The sequence below is a fragment of the Sphaerodactylus townsendi genome, linkage group LG02 (genome assembly GCF_021028975.2).
Source record: "Sphaerodactylus townsendi isolate TG3544 linkage group LG02, MPM_Stown_v2.3, whole genome shotgun sequence".
Classification (NCBI taxonomy): domain Eukaryota; kingdom Metazoa; phylum Chordata; class Lepidosauria; order Squamata; family Sphaerodactylidae; genus Sphaerodactylus; species Sphaerodactylus townsendi.
Genome location: NC_059426.1, coordinates 95,662,636 through 95,679,267, shown reverse-complemented (window position 1 = coordinate 95,679,267; position 16,632 = coordinate 95,662,636). Strand labels below are relative to the sequence as shown.

At 47.3% G+C, this 16,632-nt stretch overlaps 2 protein-coding genes across 2 annotated transcripts in view; one reads left to right on the top strand and one right to left on the bottom strand.

The window, feature by feature from the left end:
* DCDC1 (doublecortin domain containing 1) overlaps window positions 1–1,961 on the bottom strand; it is a 362,770-nt gene extending 360,809 nt beyond the window's left edge. The window contains exon 1 of the mRNA XM_048484584.1: window positions 1,912–1,961. The gene's annotated coding sequence lies outside the window, so the exon portion shown is untranslated. The remainder of the gene's footprint in view (window positions 1–1,911) is intronic.
* A 438-nt stretch (window positions 1,962–2,399) lies between these two features.
* DNAJC24 (DnaJ heat shock protein family (Hsp40) member C24) overlaps window positions 2,400–16,632 on the top strand; it is a 70,409-nt gene continuing 56,176 nt past the window's right edge. Inside the window, exons 1-2 of the mRNA XM_048485534.1 lie at window positions 2,400–2,557; window positions 14,536–14,671. Of these exons, the coding sequence (XP_048341491.1) occupies window positions 14,564–14,671 (108 nt within the window). The 5' untranslated portion in view covers window positions 2,400–2,557; window positions 14,536–14,563. The remainder of the gene's footprint in view (window positions 2,558–14,535; window positions 14,672–16,632) is intronic.

Genomic DNA, 16,632 nt, shown 5'->3' with positions numbered 1-16,632 from the left:
AAGTCCTCCCCAACTGATTCAGAGTCAAGGCTGAACAAATAACCACTGTTGCTGCTAGTGGACATTTATTTAGCACTATCAGCTGCAGTAAGCATACAGAAGGGACAATAAATATAAACCCATGCTACTCCAGTGTAAGCACACTGAAACCAGTGGGCTTAGAGAATAGAGTAACTTTGCATTCAGTTGCACTGACAGCCACTGAGTAAGACGTTTAAAGTATATATTAAATAAGACAGGCTCATATGTAGTGTAAGTAGGATTGCAGATGTGCCAAGAATGTAAGGGTAGAATAGTTTAGGAAAGATTGCTCAAAAAGTGAATCTTAGGAGAACCGTTGAAAAAGATAAAAAAGTTAATGAATTGCGAAAAGGAAATATGTTCCAAGTTCAAGAAGCAGTATGGAATAAAGCATACAGACAAGAGTGAAAGCAAGAGATAGTATATGCATTTGTGGAAAGTACAGCCAGTATGGAGGGGAAGGAGAATTACAGTGCAGTCTTGATGGGGGGGACCCCTCAGGAGGCAGTGTGACCCTAGTGCAGCATAAATGCCACTTGTGCCTGTGTAAGGGACATTTATGCTACCACAGAAGCACTCACAGAGGTGCTGGGGAGCCCCATGATTATCAGGAGCCCGTGCTGTCGTGGCTCCAGTGCACCTTTGATGCAGTCAGTGCTGGTACCAAAGAGGACATTGCCAGGATCAGATCCAAATTTAGTTGCTTTCCTGAGCCCTTTCAGCCTGGGAATGCCCCCATTTGCCAGAGTGTACTTACACCAACAAAAAGGTAGACACTGCCTGTGGAGCTAAATAGAGCAGTTCCAAGGGGGTTGAGGGAGCATCACTGTTGGCTTATGGGCCACAGCACAGAAAGCCTCTTTGGAGACAGCATGCTGTGCAATTCCAGGCCTCAGTGCAACTACCCTCCACAGGATTGCACTGACTCTGTATCAGTTAGGGTGTTGAACTAAGACCTGGGAAACCCAGGTTCAAATCCCTACTTGTGCCAGGGAAGCTTTCTGGGTGACCTTGGGCCAGTCACACATGTTCAACTTTGACCCTGGCGAGTTCCTGGATGCAAGACCTCCAAGGAATACCAGAGTTGTGATGTGGAAGCAGGCAATGGAAAACCATCTCTGAACATCTCTTCCCTTGAAAATCCCACAGGAACACTGTCAGCTGTGACAATGGTTATAAAAATTGGTTAGAGCATTAGGTTATTAGGGAGGCTTTTGGTGAAACAGACGCGGCTGGCCCCAGACACTGCGAGGATTTCCCTCACTCTCCCTCGCTGGGCGGCTGGCTGTGCTTATCCCCTATCGGGAAGGATGGGATATCCAGCCCCCAGAAAATGTAGTTCCCACCAGGGCCTTTGAAGCCTGGAAGGGAACAGGCCTGTTCTCCAGCCTGCTAGGTTTCTAAAGTAAGTGTTTGGGGGGGGGGGCGCCGTGGGGGATGAAAATCACTCCCCCGCAAGCCCCCCCTTACTTTAGAAACCAAGCAGGCTGGAGAACAGGCCTGTTCCCTTCCAGGCTTCAAAGGCCCTGGTGGGAACTACATTTCCCAGGCACTCTGGCCCAGCTATGCCTCTGATATACTGTTCTCTAAAACAATGGGTGTGCTGATGGAACAATAATTAATTTATGTCAGTTTAGAAATGTAACCAAATGAATTTGTATCTGTATTGGATATATTGAGTAAATGTGACAGATCAAGATGAAACTAATCACCTCTAAGGACCCAGCAAAAAGGAAGTAAACTTCTGGGACACAAAATAGCTATGCTGCCTAGTCTACATTTGCCTCCTATGATGATCTAATGAGATCGAGGCGAGCCATTCCATATCGCTTGCAAGGTGCTATAAATTTTGTCAAATTGATAAGAGCTAAAAGATCACGCTTACCATACCTGACTTGAGTCTGTGCTTCCCACCCCTGTGAAATTATTTTGTTGTCTTCCCAGCTTCACCCTCCTCCAGAGTGAGGACAGAGAATTTAGGATGATTCCCAAAACACAACCCAAGAATGTGGATCTCTCCCCCGCCCCCCAGCAGCTGGTTTTGCTTTGGAGAGAACAAGTAGGAAAAAAACTGGATACGGCAAAACTTGTGGGGGGAGGGTGGCTTGGTCAGAGAGGTAGACTGTTTGCAGAGGCTGCTCAAGCGGGTTCGTAATAGAGAAGAGGAGAGGCATAGAAAATAGAAACGTCAGTAACGCCTCTTATTGCAAACGCCAGCCTGTCACCATGGTGATGGCGTCGGCCTGTCACCATGGTGACAGCGTTTCTCACCAGCCTCTTTCTTTTTCTCCCCCACTCCTTCCCATGTGTGTTTTAGTTCAGCCAGCCGGGTGGGAAACAAAGCCTCTTAGCGGAACGTTTCTGACAACGAAGTGTGTTAATCTCCTGTTTGTTTCTCGTCGGAGGACTGTTCGGTGCGCTGACTGGGAAAGTCTCTGTGTCTCTTATAGCGCTTGACTGCTCTCCTACCGTAGTATCATAAAGTGGATGTTTCACAAAAGTTTGGTGTGATTCTGGTGTGACTTCAGCTTTGAAGGTAAGGTTGGATTGGGGCTGGTTTTCTAAATTGGACTGGAGGGTCTTTTCCCGGCGTGTTGTGTTTTCGGGCCCATCATCTACCAAGACCGATCAAGGAGCCGGTGTTTTGAGGGAAACGCCTGAAGAGGTTGTGTCGTGAAGGTTGTTATGGTAGCTTTGCGACCTTCAGTTATAGTACTTCCTATTACACACCTAATCTCTTTTGGGAAGGGAACTGTAGGGAAATCCGGACACAGTCGTACTCATGCTCCTCCTGACATGCTACACATACTCGGCTGGGGCCCTCCGTGTGAGTAGCCTACCAAGATGGTGCTGTGCTCACCAGCTGCGATTTGGGATGATTTGCAGATGCTCTGCACGCAAGCGGTTTGCATAGGTATTTTTTCCCAGTTTGCATAGCTATTTTTTTCCCGAGGAATGAAGCTTGTGGGATTGGGCGTGCTAGGGCCTCTGCTCTTTCTCTCGCTCTTTTCGCTCTTCTCTCGGCAGGTTGTGGGGCGCCTGAATTTTCTTCCATGGCATCTTCTTGCCTTTGCCGCTAGAGAGGGGTGAGCACGTTCTGGATGGTCCCGTGGATCACTTCAGATCCCCAGCATCTAAAGTTTCGTGATGAAGTTGTAGACGTTGAATACTCTTCCAAGGGGGAAGATATGGTTAGCAGAGAAATGAAGGAATGCTTTTGTTTGGTGAACTAATGTTCTGACAGGAGCGGGTTTCCCAAACGTGCAGGAGGCTGATCCAGGTTAAAGTGTGCCTTTAAATAGGCATCTCTTTCGGTGGCCATCCTGGTCAGGCTTGCCCTGTTCCCCGCCCAACTCGCTTGCCCCGCTGCGGGCCTCACCCAGCTCGTCCTGGGGTGGGGGTGAGCAGGGCCTGATTTTCCCACCCTGCTACCTGCACAGCAAAGGCTCCTGCCGCCACCTGCTAGGCAGGCGTGCGGCCTTCCCCTTCACTCGCTCCATGGTGGGGGCGAGTGGGGCCTTGTTTTCCAGCCCGGCTACCTGCAGGGCACGTGCTCCAGATGCCACCGGCTGGGAAAATGGGCTACCTTCCTCCTCGCTCGCCCCATTGCAGGGGCAAGCGGGGCACTGTTTTTTCCCACTCTGCTACCTGCAGGGGCATGCTCTGGGCGCCTTGTTACCCGCCCGCTACCTACAGCACGCATGCTCCAGTTGCCACTGGCCAGGCAGGCGTAGGGCCACCTCCCTCGCTCGCTCCGTTGTAGGAGCGAGCGGGCCTTTTTCCCCCGCCATGCCATCTGCGGAGCGCGAGCTCTTGACTCCGCCGGCCGGGCAGGCGTGCAGCCTCCCCCTCGCTCCCCCTTGTTTTCCCACCCTACTACCTGCAGGGTGTGTGTTCCTGCTGCCAGCGGGTGGCCTCCCTGCTCACTCACCCCATTGCGGGAGTGAGCGGGCCTTGTTTTCCCCTCCCTGCTGCCGGTGGGGTGCATGGTCCGTCGCCACCAGTAGGGCAGGAACAGCCCCCCCCCTGCTCTGTACAGCGCAGGGGCTGGTGGGGGCCCTGTTTTTCCCGCCCCACTACATGCAGGGCGTGTTCTCCGACACCGGCGCGTGTCCTCCTCTCTCACTCGCCCCATCGCGGGGGCGAGCTGGGCCTTGTTTTGCCACCCAGTAGCCTCCTGGGCGCATGCCCCTGGCGCTGCCGGTCAAGCAGGCCTGTGGTCCCCTCCCTCACTCGCCCCTTTGTGGGGGCGAGCGGACCTTGTTTTCCTGCCCTGCTGACTGCAGGGAGCAGGCGCCTGCTGCCGCCAACTGGGCAGGCGTTTTCCCCCCCCCCACTTGCCCCATTGTGGGGGCGAGTGGGGCCTTGTTTTCCCGCCCCGGCTACCTGCAGGGCGCATGCTCCGGATGCCGCTGGCCGGGAAGGTGGGCTACCTTCCTCCTTGCTCGCCCCATTGCAGGGCAGGGCACTGTTTTTCCCACTCTGCTACCGCAGGGGCATACTCTGGGCGCCGCCGGCCAGCAGACATGCAGCCTTCCCCCCACTCGCCCCGTTGCGGGAATGTGTGGGCCTGGTTACCCGCCTGCTACCTACAGCACACATGCTCCAGTTGCTGCTGGCCAGGCAGGCCTACAGCCTCCTCCCTCGCTCGCCCCGTTGCAGGAGCGAGCAGCCTTCCCCCCCCCCCCCGCCATGCCATCTGCGGGGTGCGCGCTCATGACTCCACTAGCCGGGTAGGCGTGCAGCCTCCCCCTTCGCGGGGGCGAGCAGGACCTTGTTTTTCTCACCCTACTGCCTGCAGGGTGTGTGTTACTGCTGCTGGCGGCTGGCCAGGCAGGAGCGAGTGGGCCTTGTTTTCCCCGCCCTGCTGCTGGCGGGGCGCATGGTCCGTGGCCGCCAGCTGGGCAGGTACAGCCCCCCCCTGCTTGCTCCAGTGCAGGAGCCAGTGGGGGCCCTGTTTTTCCCCGCCCTGCTACCTGCAGGGCGTGTTCTCCAATGCCGCCAGCTGGGCAGGCATGTGGCCTCCTTTCTTGCTCGCCCCATTGCAGCGGTGAGCAGGGCCTTGTTTTGCCACCCAGCAACCTCCTGGGCGCATGCCCCTGGTGCCGCTGGCTGCGGTTCCCTCCCTCACTCGCTCCTTTGTGGGGGCGAGCGGGCCTTGTTTTCCCGCCCTCCTGCCTGCAGGGAGTAGGCTCCTGCTGACACCACCCGAGCTGGCGTGTGCCCCCCCCTCACTTGCCCCAGTGCGGGGGCGAGCAGGGCCTTGTCCCCCGCCCGCTGCCTGTAGGATGCATGACTTTGAAGCCGCTGACCGACCAGTTGTGCAGCCCCCCACCCACTCGCCCCGTTGCAGCATGCTCCTGCAGTCGCTGACCAGGCAGGCGTGCGCCCTTCCCCCTTGCACGCCCCCTTGCGGGGGAGAGCAGGAATTGTGTTTCCCACACAGCTGCCACAGCACGAGTGCCTCTGCTGCTGCCTGCCAGGCAGTCATATGCCCCCCTTTGCTCCCTCCATTGCGGGAATGAGCGAGTCTTGTTTGTGCCACCCTGCTACCTGCAGGGTGCACTCTCCTACTGCCACCAGCTGGCTAGGTGTGCAGACCGCCCATCACTCACCCCATGGCGGGGGCGAGCGGGGCCTTGTTTTTCCGCCCTGCTACCTGTAGGGCGCGTGCTTCTGCCGCCGCCAGCCAGGCAATCATGTTGACCCCCCTCACTTGCCCTGTTGCGGGAGTGAGCGGGCCTTGTTTTCCCCATCCTGCAGCCAGCAAGGCGCATGCTACTGATGCCACGGGCCTTCTCCCCTGCCTGACCCGGTGCGGGGTGTGTGTGTGTGAGCAGGAGGCCTTGTTTTTTACGCCCTGCTACCTGCGGTATGTGTGCTCATGATGCCACCGGCCAGGCAGGCCTCCTCCCTCCCTCACCCCGTTGCGGTAGTGAGTGAGCATTGTTTCCCCTGCTCTGCTACCTGCAGGGCGGTTGCCCCTGACGCCGCCATCCGGGCAGCTTTGCACCCCCCTTGCTCGCCAGGGGGGGGCTTGTTTTCTCCGTCCTGCTGCTTGTGGGGTGCGTGCGTCTGTTGTTTCCGGCCGGAAAGGCATGCGGCCTTCCCCTTCGCAACCCCCTTGGCAGAGCTAGTGGACCTCGTTTTCCCCACCCTGCTAATGTGCTGTGCTCACCGGCTGCGATTTGCCCGCCCACCTCTCCCTACTTTTCTTAATTGTTAATGCATGCTTATTTTGTCATAGCCAGATACGTTGGCTGTTTGGCACATGGGTATTGATCTGGAAGGGCAAGGGGAAGGAAGCTAGGGAACGGCGACAGCGGCGAGAGGTGACCGCCCTGCCAAACAGGGCCAAGGGGGAACATCTCTTGCCAGGAGTGTCCGCCTGGCAGAGCCCCAGTTGAGCGAAGCTCAGGTACGGGGGGGGGGGGGTTCGCCCGGCGAAGCTTCAGCACGTTACCCGCATGACCAGATCCAGACCCATGCTTAGCCTCACGCTTCTGCTCAATAAAATGGCTATGGCCAATTTGTTACCCCAGCAATGGAGTGGTGTGTGTTATTGGTAAAGGGTTCGCACAAAAGGGGTCCACCCTCGGACAGCAAAAAACCACTTTGAATTTTTCCCCCTGGTGCTGTAGTACAGCACTATTTGACGTAGCACATTTTTGGACAGATATTTGGGGAACAAAATACCCATTTTAATGTTATGTTCCAGTGAAACATAAATATTTGTTTATGAAAAAATAAAATCGGGATGAAATGTTATTTCTGATCACATTCAAGTGAAAATTATTTTTAGTAGAATAATACTAGTAAATGTTAAAAGACACTATAAATATGTTAGATTTTTTATATTAAAGACCAAACTTGAAGACACTGGAAAATGTTGACATGCCAATTTTAGCACACCCAAAGTACTGTGCGTGTTGATGTGACAGACCATTGACCTATTTCAACTTGCTTCCTGGAGGGCAGTGGGACATATCAGTTTTATTGCCACATCCTTTAGCATAAATTTGCTGGTTCTTTATCAAACCACTGATTACAATGGAAGTAATCCTAAACAGGTCTAATTAAATCTATTCAATGGGGCCTACTCCCAGGAAAGTGTTCTTACAGTTGCACTGAATATCACTTCTACTGTGTAAGAGAAGATATATAAATGAGCATTTTAACTGTGCATTTGGTTTGCCTTGCTCAGGTGAACTCATAACTTTATCTTTTAATCTGTATCATTATAAGTGCTTGTAGGCTTATTTAAACTCTCCCTCCCACCCTTAACAAATCAAGAAATGATGCATTTACACCCTCACACAATTCCTAGAGATCAATCATCACCAGAAAAATATACATTTCAACTTTGAAATTGACAAGTGAGCCTAACATTCTGTTGGCAGTGACATTCATTCATTGTTGTTTATTTTATGAAACAATGAGTCTTTAGAAATGGAAAAACTAAGCACTGGAAAGTTTTCCATTTTGGAACATTTTCTGTCAGAAATTGCCAATCCCCCGCTCAGGCAATAAAACGCTTGTGAGGTTCAAAGGATTTTATTGAAGGCGTCAGGAACAGAATAAGACAGTTCTGGCGAAAGCGTGCCAGAACAGTTGATAATATGGATAGCACGATCCCCACCTCCACATGGGAACAACAGAGTTAGTAGTGTCCAGCCTGGAGGCTCTTCCCAGCCGGAAACCTCAAGGACAGAACTGGGAGATAATTAAGCACCTGCAAAAGCGTTCCCAGAAAATTCCCCCCTCCCAAACATGGCAACTTGACAGAAATCTACATACATCACACTAGTCTAGAACAAACATGTTAAATAATTTCCCATCTGTTTAATCCTTACTGTGTAGTACAATTATAAAAGATTTGGGCCTATTATGCACTTATGGTCTGTGCCACAGTGAGTGTACATTCCCTTTGGGTCAGATTTTCTGTCGTATATAGGTTTTCCTCCCTCCTGAAGTAACTGCACTATGGATTCAGTAATCCCCACAGTTTCTGAAAATGGGGAAAATATGTGTGCCCCCCCTTGCACAGGGAAAGCAAAGCTGAGCAGCATCTGTTTGCCCTGCTTCAGGTTTTTTTGCTTCTCTCCACCTTCCCCTACCTACACAACAGCAGTTCTGCTCACTCCTCAGCAGGCATTTTTAGAGGAATAGTAAACCTTTAAAAAAAAAGTTTGAGAAACTTCTTGAAGAGGCATGTACACTCTCTTGTGATAGGAGTGATAGAACATTAAAAAGGAGGGGGGAGGGGAATCGGCATTCAATCAGTCAACCTGGGAACAGCCCAGAAACAGGGCAGGCAAAATTGTGGTGTTGCTTGAAGCAATCGGTGGGGGCTTCTCACATGTAAATGGAGAAACGTGGGGAGACCCCACTGCACAGCAAACTACTAAAGATAAGTACAGCAAGTGTAAAGGGCCTTGGTGTAAATACTGAATACTCCTTTAGTATGAGGACAGCCATTGCCTTTATATATATATATATATATAATTCTGTGCATGTTATTTGGTTGTTTACTGCATTTATATCCTGCTTTTCTCCCTGCAGGGATCTAAAAATGATGTACACTATTCTCCCCCCCCCCCCCTCTGCTGTATAGATGGTGTGGGTAGAGACATTTTAAATTAGCTCTAGAAATTACAATCAGTTACAGGTTTAGAGTTTGTCATGGCTTTAGAAATTAACTTTCACTTAAATTTCTTTAGAAAACTGGAGCAGTAGTGTAACTGATTTCTTGTTAGTTGTCGGGAGCAGGCAAATGGGCTGTTTGAGGTTTTGGAATAATCATCAGCCCTGGTTACACTGAAAGCATGTAACTTTCACTTTGAGGTTCCTGAGATTTGATAAACAATATTCAAATCTCTGTGTGTAAAGGGCTGTCAAGTGGCACCTTGTTTATGGTTAACCTGTAAGGTCTTCAAGGCAAGAGACTAACCAGAGTGGTTTGCTATTGCCTGCATCTGCACAGTGACACTGGAAGTCCTTGTTAATCTCTCATTCAAATACTAACCAGGACTGATCCTGCTTAGCTTCTGAGATCTGATGAGATTTGGCTAGCCTGGGCCATCTAGGCAAGGGCAATTCAAATCAACATCAAATAAAAAGCATTTCAGCCTTGTTGATGCTCTTTGGTGAGTGTTCCTGCCCACCATCTCCCATTCCTGGACACTAAAACTGATGATTATCATTAACTGTCTTGCTGCATTCAGCTTCAGTAGTTTCACCTATCACAACCAGATGTCGAGAAAGCCATGGGTGGGAAAGTGTTTATTGCACCAAACTCCACAAATCTTTTCAGTATGTATGAAGGTATAAGGTATAAAGGTATGAAGCAAGGTAGCACTCAATTATAGCAAAGATCACTGGGGAGATAGCAAATAACCATCATAACCATGTCCAAACTTCCTGCTAGTATTAAGTTCCAAGTAAAACACACCAGCACAATCCCAACAGTGTCCTCAGTTGCAATGCCATTGCTTTATAATTAACAGTATTAAAATGGAATTCTCTTTTGTACAATCTAAACATTGGTTTATGGGTATTGATCCAAAAAGATCAGGTGTCATTCATAAACACCTAGTTAAAAGCTTAGTCCTATATTAGATTTTATTATCCAGTGACCCAATGTAGGTGTTTGCAATTTCTAGTTAACCAGAAGGGGAAAAAGTTCTTTCCATTTTATCTGAATAATTCATAATCTTACAATACATAATTGGCTAAGGGTTCAAATGTCTGACAATGAACTCTTAACCAATTGCTATGCAGGATGCATATTGGATCAAGCCCTAGGTGTCCTGCATGGCCCTCCATCGCTCTGCCATGTGTGGGAGACATTCCATCCCTGCCCCCCAGCAACCCTCCTGGCCTGCAAATCAGCTGATCCGGGGGCCAAACAAGCTCTTCTGCTCATCCCCAACAGTTCCCCTGGCCCCACAGATCAGCAGATCCACTAGCCAAACAAGCCCTCCTCCACATCTCCCACCCCCAGCAACCTCACTGGCCCATGGATTAGCAGATCAACTGGCCAAACAAGCCCTGCTATGCACCCCCACCCTCAGCAACCCCCTACCTGCAGATCAGTTGATTTGCAGGCCAAACAAGGCCTCCTCCAGCAACCCCCATATCCACATATTAGTTGTCCACGAGCCAAACAAACCCTGCCAGCCCACCACCTATCCTCAGCAAATCCTCCCCCGCCCCCGGTCCACAGATTAGTTTATCCATAGGCAAACAAGCCCTCCCATCCCCAGCAGCTCCCCGGCTTGTGGATCAGCTGATCTGTGGGCCAAATAAGCCCTCCAGCCCTCTATCCACACCCACCATCCCCCACCCACAGCAACCACCCCCATCCCAAACAAACCCTCCCCATCTCCCTCAATGCCTAGCAACCATCCTGGACCCAAACAAGGCCTCTTGATTCCCCCCGACCCTAGCAAGCCTTCCCCACCTTCTCCCTACCCACAGCTAGCACCCCGGACCCAAACAAGCCTTCCCCACCTTCCCCCACCCACAGCAACCACCCCCGCCCCAATCAAGCCTTTCCCACTGCCCCTCATCCCTAGCAACCACCCCGGCCCTAAACAAGCCCTCCCAGAGTTCCAGCCTCCCCCAACACACATCAACCACCTTATCCCCAAACAAGCCCTCCCCTCCACCCCCACAGCAACTCCCTCAGCCCCAAACAAGCCCTCCCTCCCTGCCTCCCCCCATCCACATCAACCACCCCCCTGCCTGTCCTTGCCCACCTTCTAAAGACAAGGCAGGCTGGCAGGCCAGCATCACATGGCCCCCTGCCGAGCCTGCCACCAGCCTTCCCATTCCTCTGCCTGGCTAAAGCCCCGCTAAAACCCATTGCAGGAGAAGATCCTTGCTCTTCGACCTTTTGCTAGGGCCCATTTCATGTCCCCCACAATGGGCTTTGCTGCTAGTTTTATATATTTCCTCTAAATGCCCCTTTTTACAATGGAAAAGCCATAAATTGTAGCTGTTCCTAATATAGAAGGTGTTCTAACCCTGGCCTTGTTTTTTCTGTACTGTTTCTAATTTTCTGAAAAGATGAGGTGACCAGAACTGTATGCATGTTTTCAGAGGCAGCTGCACCATAGATGAGTACACCTTGCTATGTCTTGTTGTGATGTTGACATATTTTGAGTCGCTTTGCTAATAACCCTTTTTGCAGAGTTCGTCAGTTTCCCCTGCTGCCACTCACCAAGTTGACATGTTCATTGAGCTGTCTGTCATAAGATATGGTCATTCACCACCATTTTAGCTCATCGTAGTGTATATGTGAAGCTAGGATTTTTTTGTGTCAATGTGTATCATGTCACACAAACTTCTAAAGGCAGCCCAATCCTAAAGGCTGCTGTGGTAGTGGCAGCCAGATGCTAACACAACAGCAGAACCACTGGTCCATTCTCTGTGGATAAGGTAAAATGACAACATATATCCCTCTATAAGGCATAGATGGCACACCAAGATGTTGGAGTCCCTCGCAACCCTGGTAACAATCATCAATTAGACGATGCAGGCAATGATGTCTGGTAAATGGCACACAGGCTCAGTCATTCACTGCCCACCAATTCAACCAATGCTCCTGGAGCCTCTTCCCACAGTGATGGAGAACCAGTAAGAGTGTAGGACCCAGCAACACCCAACAGAGGTACATGACCTCAGCAGCCTCCCTCTGCTCATAGGTGAAGGGCGCCCATGCGGCAGAAAGGATGTCCACCACTTATCCAGTAAGGGCAGCAACAGTGTTGCTCACACACAGCCATTCCTGCTTCAATGCACACACACAGCCATCCCCTGAAAAAAAGTTGAAAGGACTAACAAAAGTGTCCAGACTTGAACCCAATGCCCCCACAACCAATACTACATCCCAACCACTGGGCCAAGGGGGTAGGTCCAAAGGAGTCATGCCAGAATGCACTGGCCATTCCACTGCAGCACTGAAATCAATTCCAGCCACATGGGACCAAATAGAGATCATTGCATAGACAAGCATGCATAGATAAGCTTAACTCCATGGTAAGGCAATGGGATATCTTGGTCAAGGTTCCTGGTTTAATATCCTCATGGGAAAAGGCCAGTAACAGGCAAAAGCTTCAGAGCCAATACTTTGCCCAAGCAAACTAGAAAGGGGAAACAGGAGAGCCCATGTCCAGCACATTTCCCATGCAAGGTGCTGACAGTAGCCAGCAAAGTGCAAATGTGGTAAAGGAGTAGGAGTCAAGCATCTTAAGGAGCTGACTAACACCTGCCACATCCCTGGGTCTGCCCCTTCCCCACTTCTGGCCTACTCTGCCAGTGCTTCTTGGAGAATCTTCTTTGATTTTCACGACTGTGAACAATTCAGTGTCATCTGGAAATGTGTTCTGTTTATATACAAATTAAACAGCGCTGATCTTAATGTAAATTGTTGAAAGACCCTGGTGTGAGTTGCATTTCCACTGTGAGATCTGTAAGTTAACCAGCTCCCAATCCATGAGAGAACTCATTCTTTAAAAACTTTAAATATATTGTGTTAGGATCTGAACGTGGTGGTCGAGAGCAAAAGAGATGCTGGTGTCCTAGTGGGTAGCTTGATGAATATGCCAATTCAGTGTGTGGCAGTGATTAAAAAGGCCCCCGGAGAGAATTAGAACCAGTGAGGTATAGTGGTTACAGTGTTAGACTGGGATCTGGGAGACCCAAATATAAATCCCCACTCTGCCTGGGAAGCTTATGAAAATGCTGTTCTGAATCCAACAAATATATATTTGTGCACAATCCCTAATTCTAATCTTACCCTTTTAGGTAAAACCTAAACTGGGGATGGTGGGGTGTGGGGAGAGCAAACAGCTACCAAGCTGTTTGAAGAATTGAATTTGTGGTCTGCCCTCGGACTTTCCGTGGCAGCATAAAGTCCATACATGTGCATTGACCTCAATTTTCTTTTCTTTAAAATTCTCTCTCTTTCTCTGTATGCCAAGAAATATGTTAATGATAGGATTTTTGTTGCCCTGCATGTTGGCTTGAGGCTAGACATTAGAGGAAACAAGCTGGGCACTCATGAAGAATGGTGCGACTAGAGGGGAAGGGAAATGGAAATCCCACTGCACACTCCCAAATCTTCCCCTCCAGGAGTCTGTCACCTATCAGATCCTGAACAAGCTAATTTTGTCATCTCCCCTCCCCCTTTTTTTTCACTTTCTATCCAAAATTCAGCTCTCCTCAACAGTCCAAGCACTCTAGGCCTGTTCAGTCCTTATTAGACTGCCGGGGGTTATTTTTCTTGGCTCATTTACAAGGTTTGCATTCCTGAGTATACAGAAATTGTACCTTATAGGTAGGTAGTCTATTATTTTCATGATTCGCACAGTCCTCTTGGTATATTACTAGATATGAAAAATTGTGTTTTTTTCTACTGGAGTTATTAGTGCCTCTTGGGCAATATTGTTTTGTGTGGTTAGAAACTGAAAACACCTTCTTAGCATCATGTGATATCTCAAACAAGGACATAGGTAAGGGTTTTTTTCCCCTGGGGTCCACCCCCCCCCCATTACATGTTCAAAGCTCTGCCGTGTTTGTGGGTTTTTTTGTATCTTTTTAGTGTTGTTTTGGTTTTTGGCCTGCAGGGGGTGCAAATTTTAGGCTAGCAGCACCAAAATTTCAGGGATTTTTTTGGGAGACACTCCTGATGATTCCACCCAGGTTTAGTGAGGTTTGGTTCTGGGGGTCCAAAGTTATGGACTCCCAAAGGGGGTGCCCCCATCCCCCATTGTTTCCAATGGGAGCTAATAGAAGATGGGGGCTACACATTTGAGGGTCCATAACTTTGGACTTCCTGAATCAAACTTCACCAAACCCTTGAGTGATCATCAGGAGAGAGATTCCTTTAAAGATAACCCCTGGAAAGCTTTGGTGAGCTGCTAAGCGTAAATCTATTTCACCCTGACAGCAGAGCACCCAAATTTCCCCAGATTCTCCTTTTAAATCCACCCCCTTTGGCATGAATTTAAAGGGAGAATGTGAGGTCCCCAGTTTAAACATTGAAAGTGATGCTGTTTCAGGGTGGGGGAGAATCCACCCCAAAACAGCATCACTTTCAATGTTGTTTTAACTGGGAAGCCCAGATTCTCCCTTTAAGGTGGATTTAAAAGGAGAATCTGGGCTCCTTGTTTAAACACCATTGAAAGTGAGCCTAAAAAACTGCACCCCCTGCAGGCCACAAACTGAAAAAACACAAAAAAATAAAAAACACACAAATGAACCTGAAATTTTTGCGCCCTCCACTGGGGGGCACCCAGGGACATGGGGTAGCCCATGTCCCTAGGCAAACACACCACTGGTTTTGGTCCCCAAAGAATGTTTCCATTGTTCCATTTCTCAACAGTGTGTTTCACCATAATATCTCCTAAATTGGGGGTAGGGCGGTTTACCAAATCGAATAAATAAATAAATAAATAAATTCTCTTTAAAATGTTCTTTATGATTTTGTTGCTTTTGTCATTAAAACAGACACTAGAAATAATTACCTTGTTGTGTGATGGCCTTCAAAGAGTTGCATAAAGAGGACTGGTATAGTATTCTGAACGCAGATCCATCAGATAACCTGACAGAATTGAAAAGGAAATATCAAAAGCTGGTATTGTTGGTAAGTGTAATTTAAACCTATTGGAAGGCAAAAATAAATAATTTTAAAATAATATGCAGTTGATAAATGTTATATGAACAGGACCATATGTAGTAACTGATAGTAACATTATGTGTGCTTGTTAAATATAACTGAAACTGATTGGTTTTGCCCCTTAAATAACTGTGATATTTTCTTGTTTTTTCCAACATTCTGAAAACACCCAAGAATCCAGTTGCTTTTTTTAATCACACAAAATGAAAATGAGACAAAAGAATCTCTGAAAACTTATAAATAATTCTTTATCTTAATTAAAGAAAATGCCTGACCTTCCTTTCAGATTGTGGCAGCATGAAATGAATCAATCAGTGTTTGTGACTTTATAATTTGCTACCATGGAAGCAATTATAATGTCACTATCACTACTAGACTGTGGCATCACTGGATAAATTGAGCATGAGACATGAACAAAAATCTGTTAAATTGTATTGCTAAATTTCAGTGAGATTGTTAAGAAATAAATATGTGAAGATTAACTAATTGCACTACAATCCTATGCAGCCTAAACCCATTGAAATCAATGACTTAGACTGGAGTAACTCTTTGTAGGATTGCACTGTTAAGTTGTTTTTGGTTCATCTGTTTGTAAAAGCTCTTGTATAAATTACATGCAAATTTCTGCAGTGTCTTCTAGCTTCAAGTGTACTTTTAATATAGATCCAATAACTATATTTATGTATGTATATTGGCTGAGTTCAGCTGTGTTTTCTGTATGCTGCCACATTAACAAACAAAGGGAAACTCCATAACAATTTGAAGCCATCTATATTCCTTCTTGACTTTGTCATGTGTGCAAGCCCCATGTGACAATGAATCACTCATTCAAGTCTCCATCTATATATAGTTATTTGGAATATTAGAAACTGAGAATCTTGGCACTATATTCAAAACTTCTATGTTCCAAGTAATTGGATTATACTTTTGACTCTTCCAAAATTCACAGAACTTAGCATGTACATTAAAGGTCAAGCCAATATGATATCCATTAGTATGCTTAGCTTAGAGTGCACCATCAAATAGTTCAGCCCTTTGAAGTTGATAAACTTCAAGTATATTAGATGGAAATTTCCAGTGCATTGTTTTTTTCAAAAGTAGGGTCAAACTGACTTCAAAGTAAAAAGCAAATAATGAAATACTTTCATTCTGCTTTGTGTATTCTTCAACTTTAACAAGAACTACCCTGCTGAGTTCCTTCCCCTATTTTAATTTTGTTTTAAATAAATTGTTTTAAATTAAATTGTTTTATTTATTTATTTATTTTAGTTATTATTACACTTATATCCCGCCAATCTCCCAAAGGACTCAGGGCAGCTCAATTTTGAATAAATTGAATAAATTGTACACATGCTGTGACAATTTTTACTCTCAGTTAATTGTATCAAAGGGAAAAGTGAAATGTGCACATAGTATGATGTTGGAAAAATGATATTTTCTTAATTTGCTCGTAGACTCAACCCATGCTAGATTGTTGAGATATATTCTTTCAATTGAAGGTTTAAGAACTTGGCAACATGCTTTCATTAGTTGGAAGAAAGTAACCTAATATGTTATGCGTTCAAGATGTATGCTGAGATGTATGTTTGTGAAATTTAGTTTCATTTTGAAGTGTTTGTCAAATTATGAAAATGTTTTAATGGTATCAGATCTTGAATTGCTCAGATTAATACAAATAGTAGTACAATTTCTGCACCAGGGACATGTTTTTAATCCATTAAGTTGTTGAGGGAAAACTGTTTGAAAATTGAATTTTAATATTTTCTCTGTACTGTTTATTGTCAAAATTCTGCTAGTGACTATTGAATACTTTGAGGATATGATAATTTAGAAGAAATTATTTAAGATAGTTGTGTGTTTTTTAAAAGAAGTATAATTTTGCATTTGTTTAGGTAGCTTCAAAAAGTTGCAAATAAAAATTGGCACCC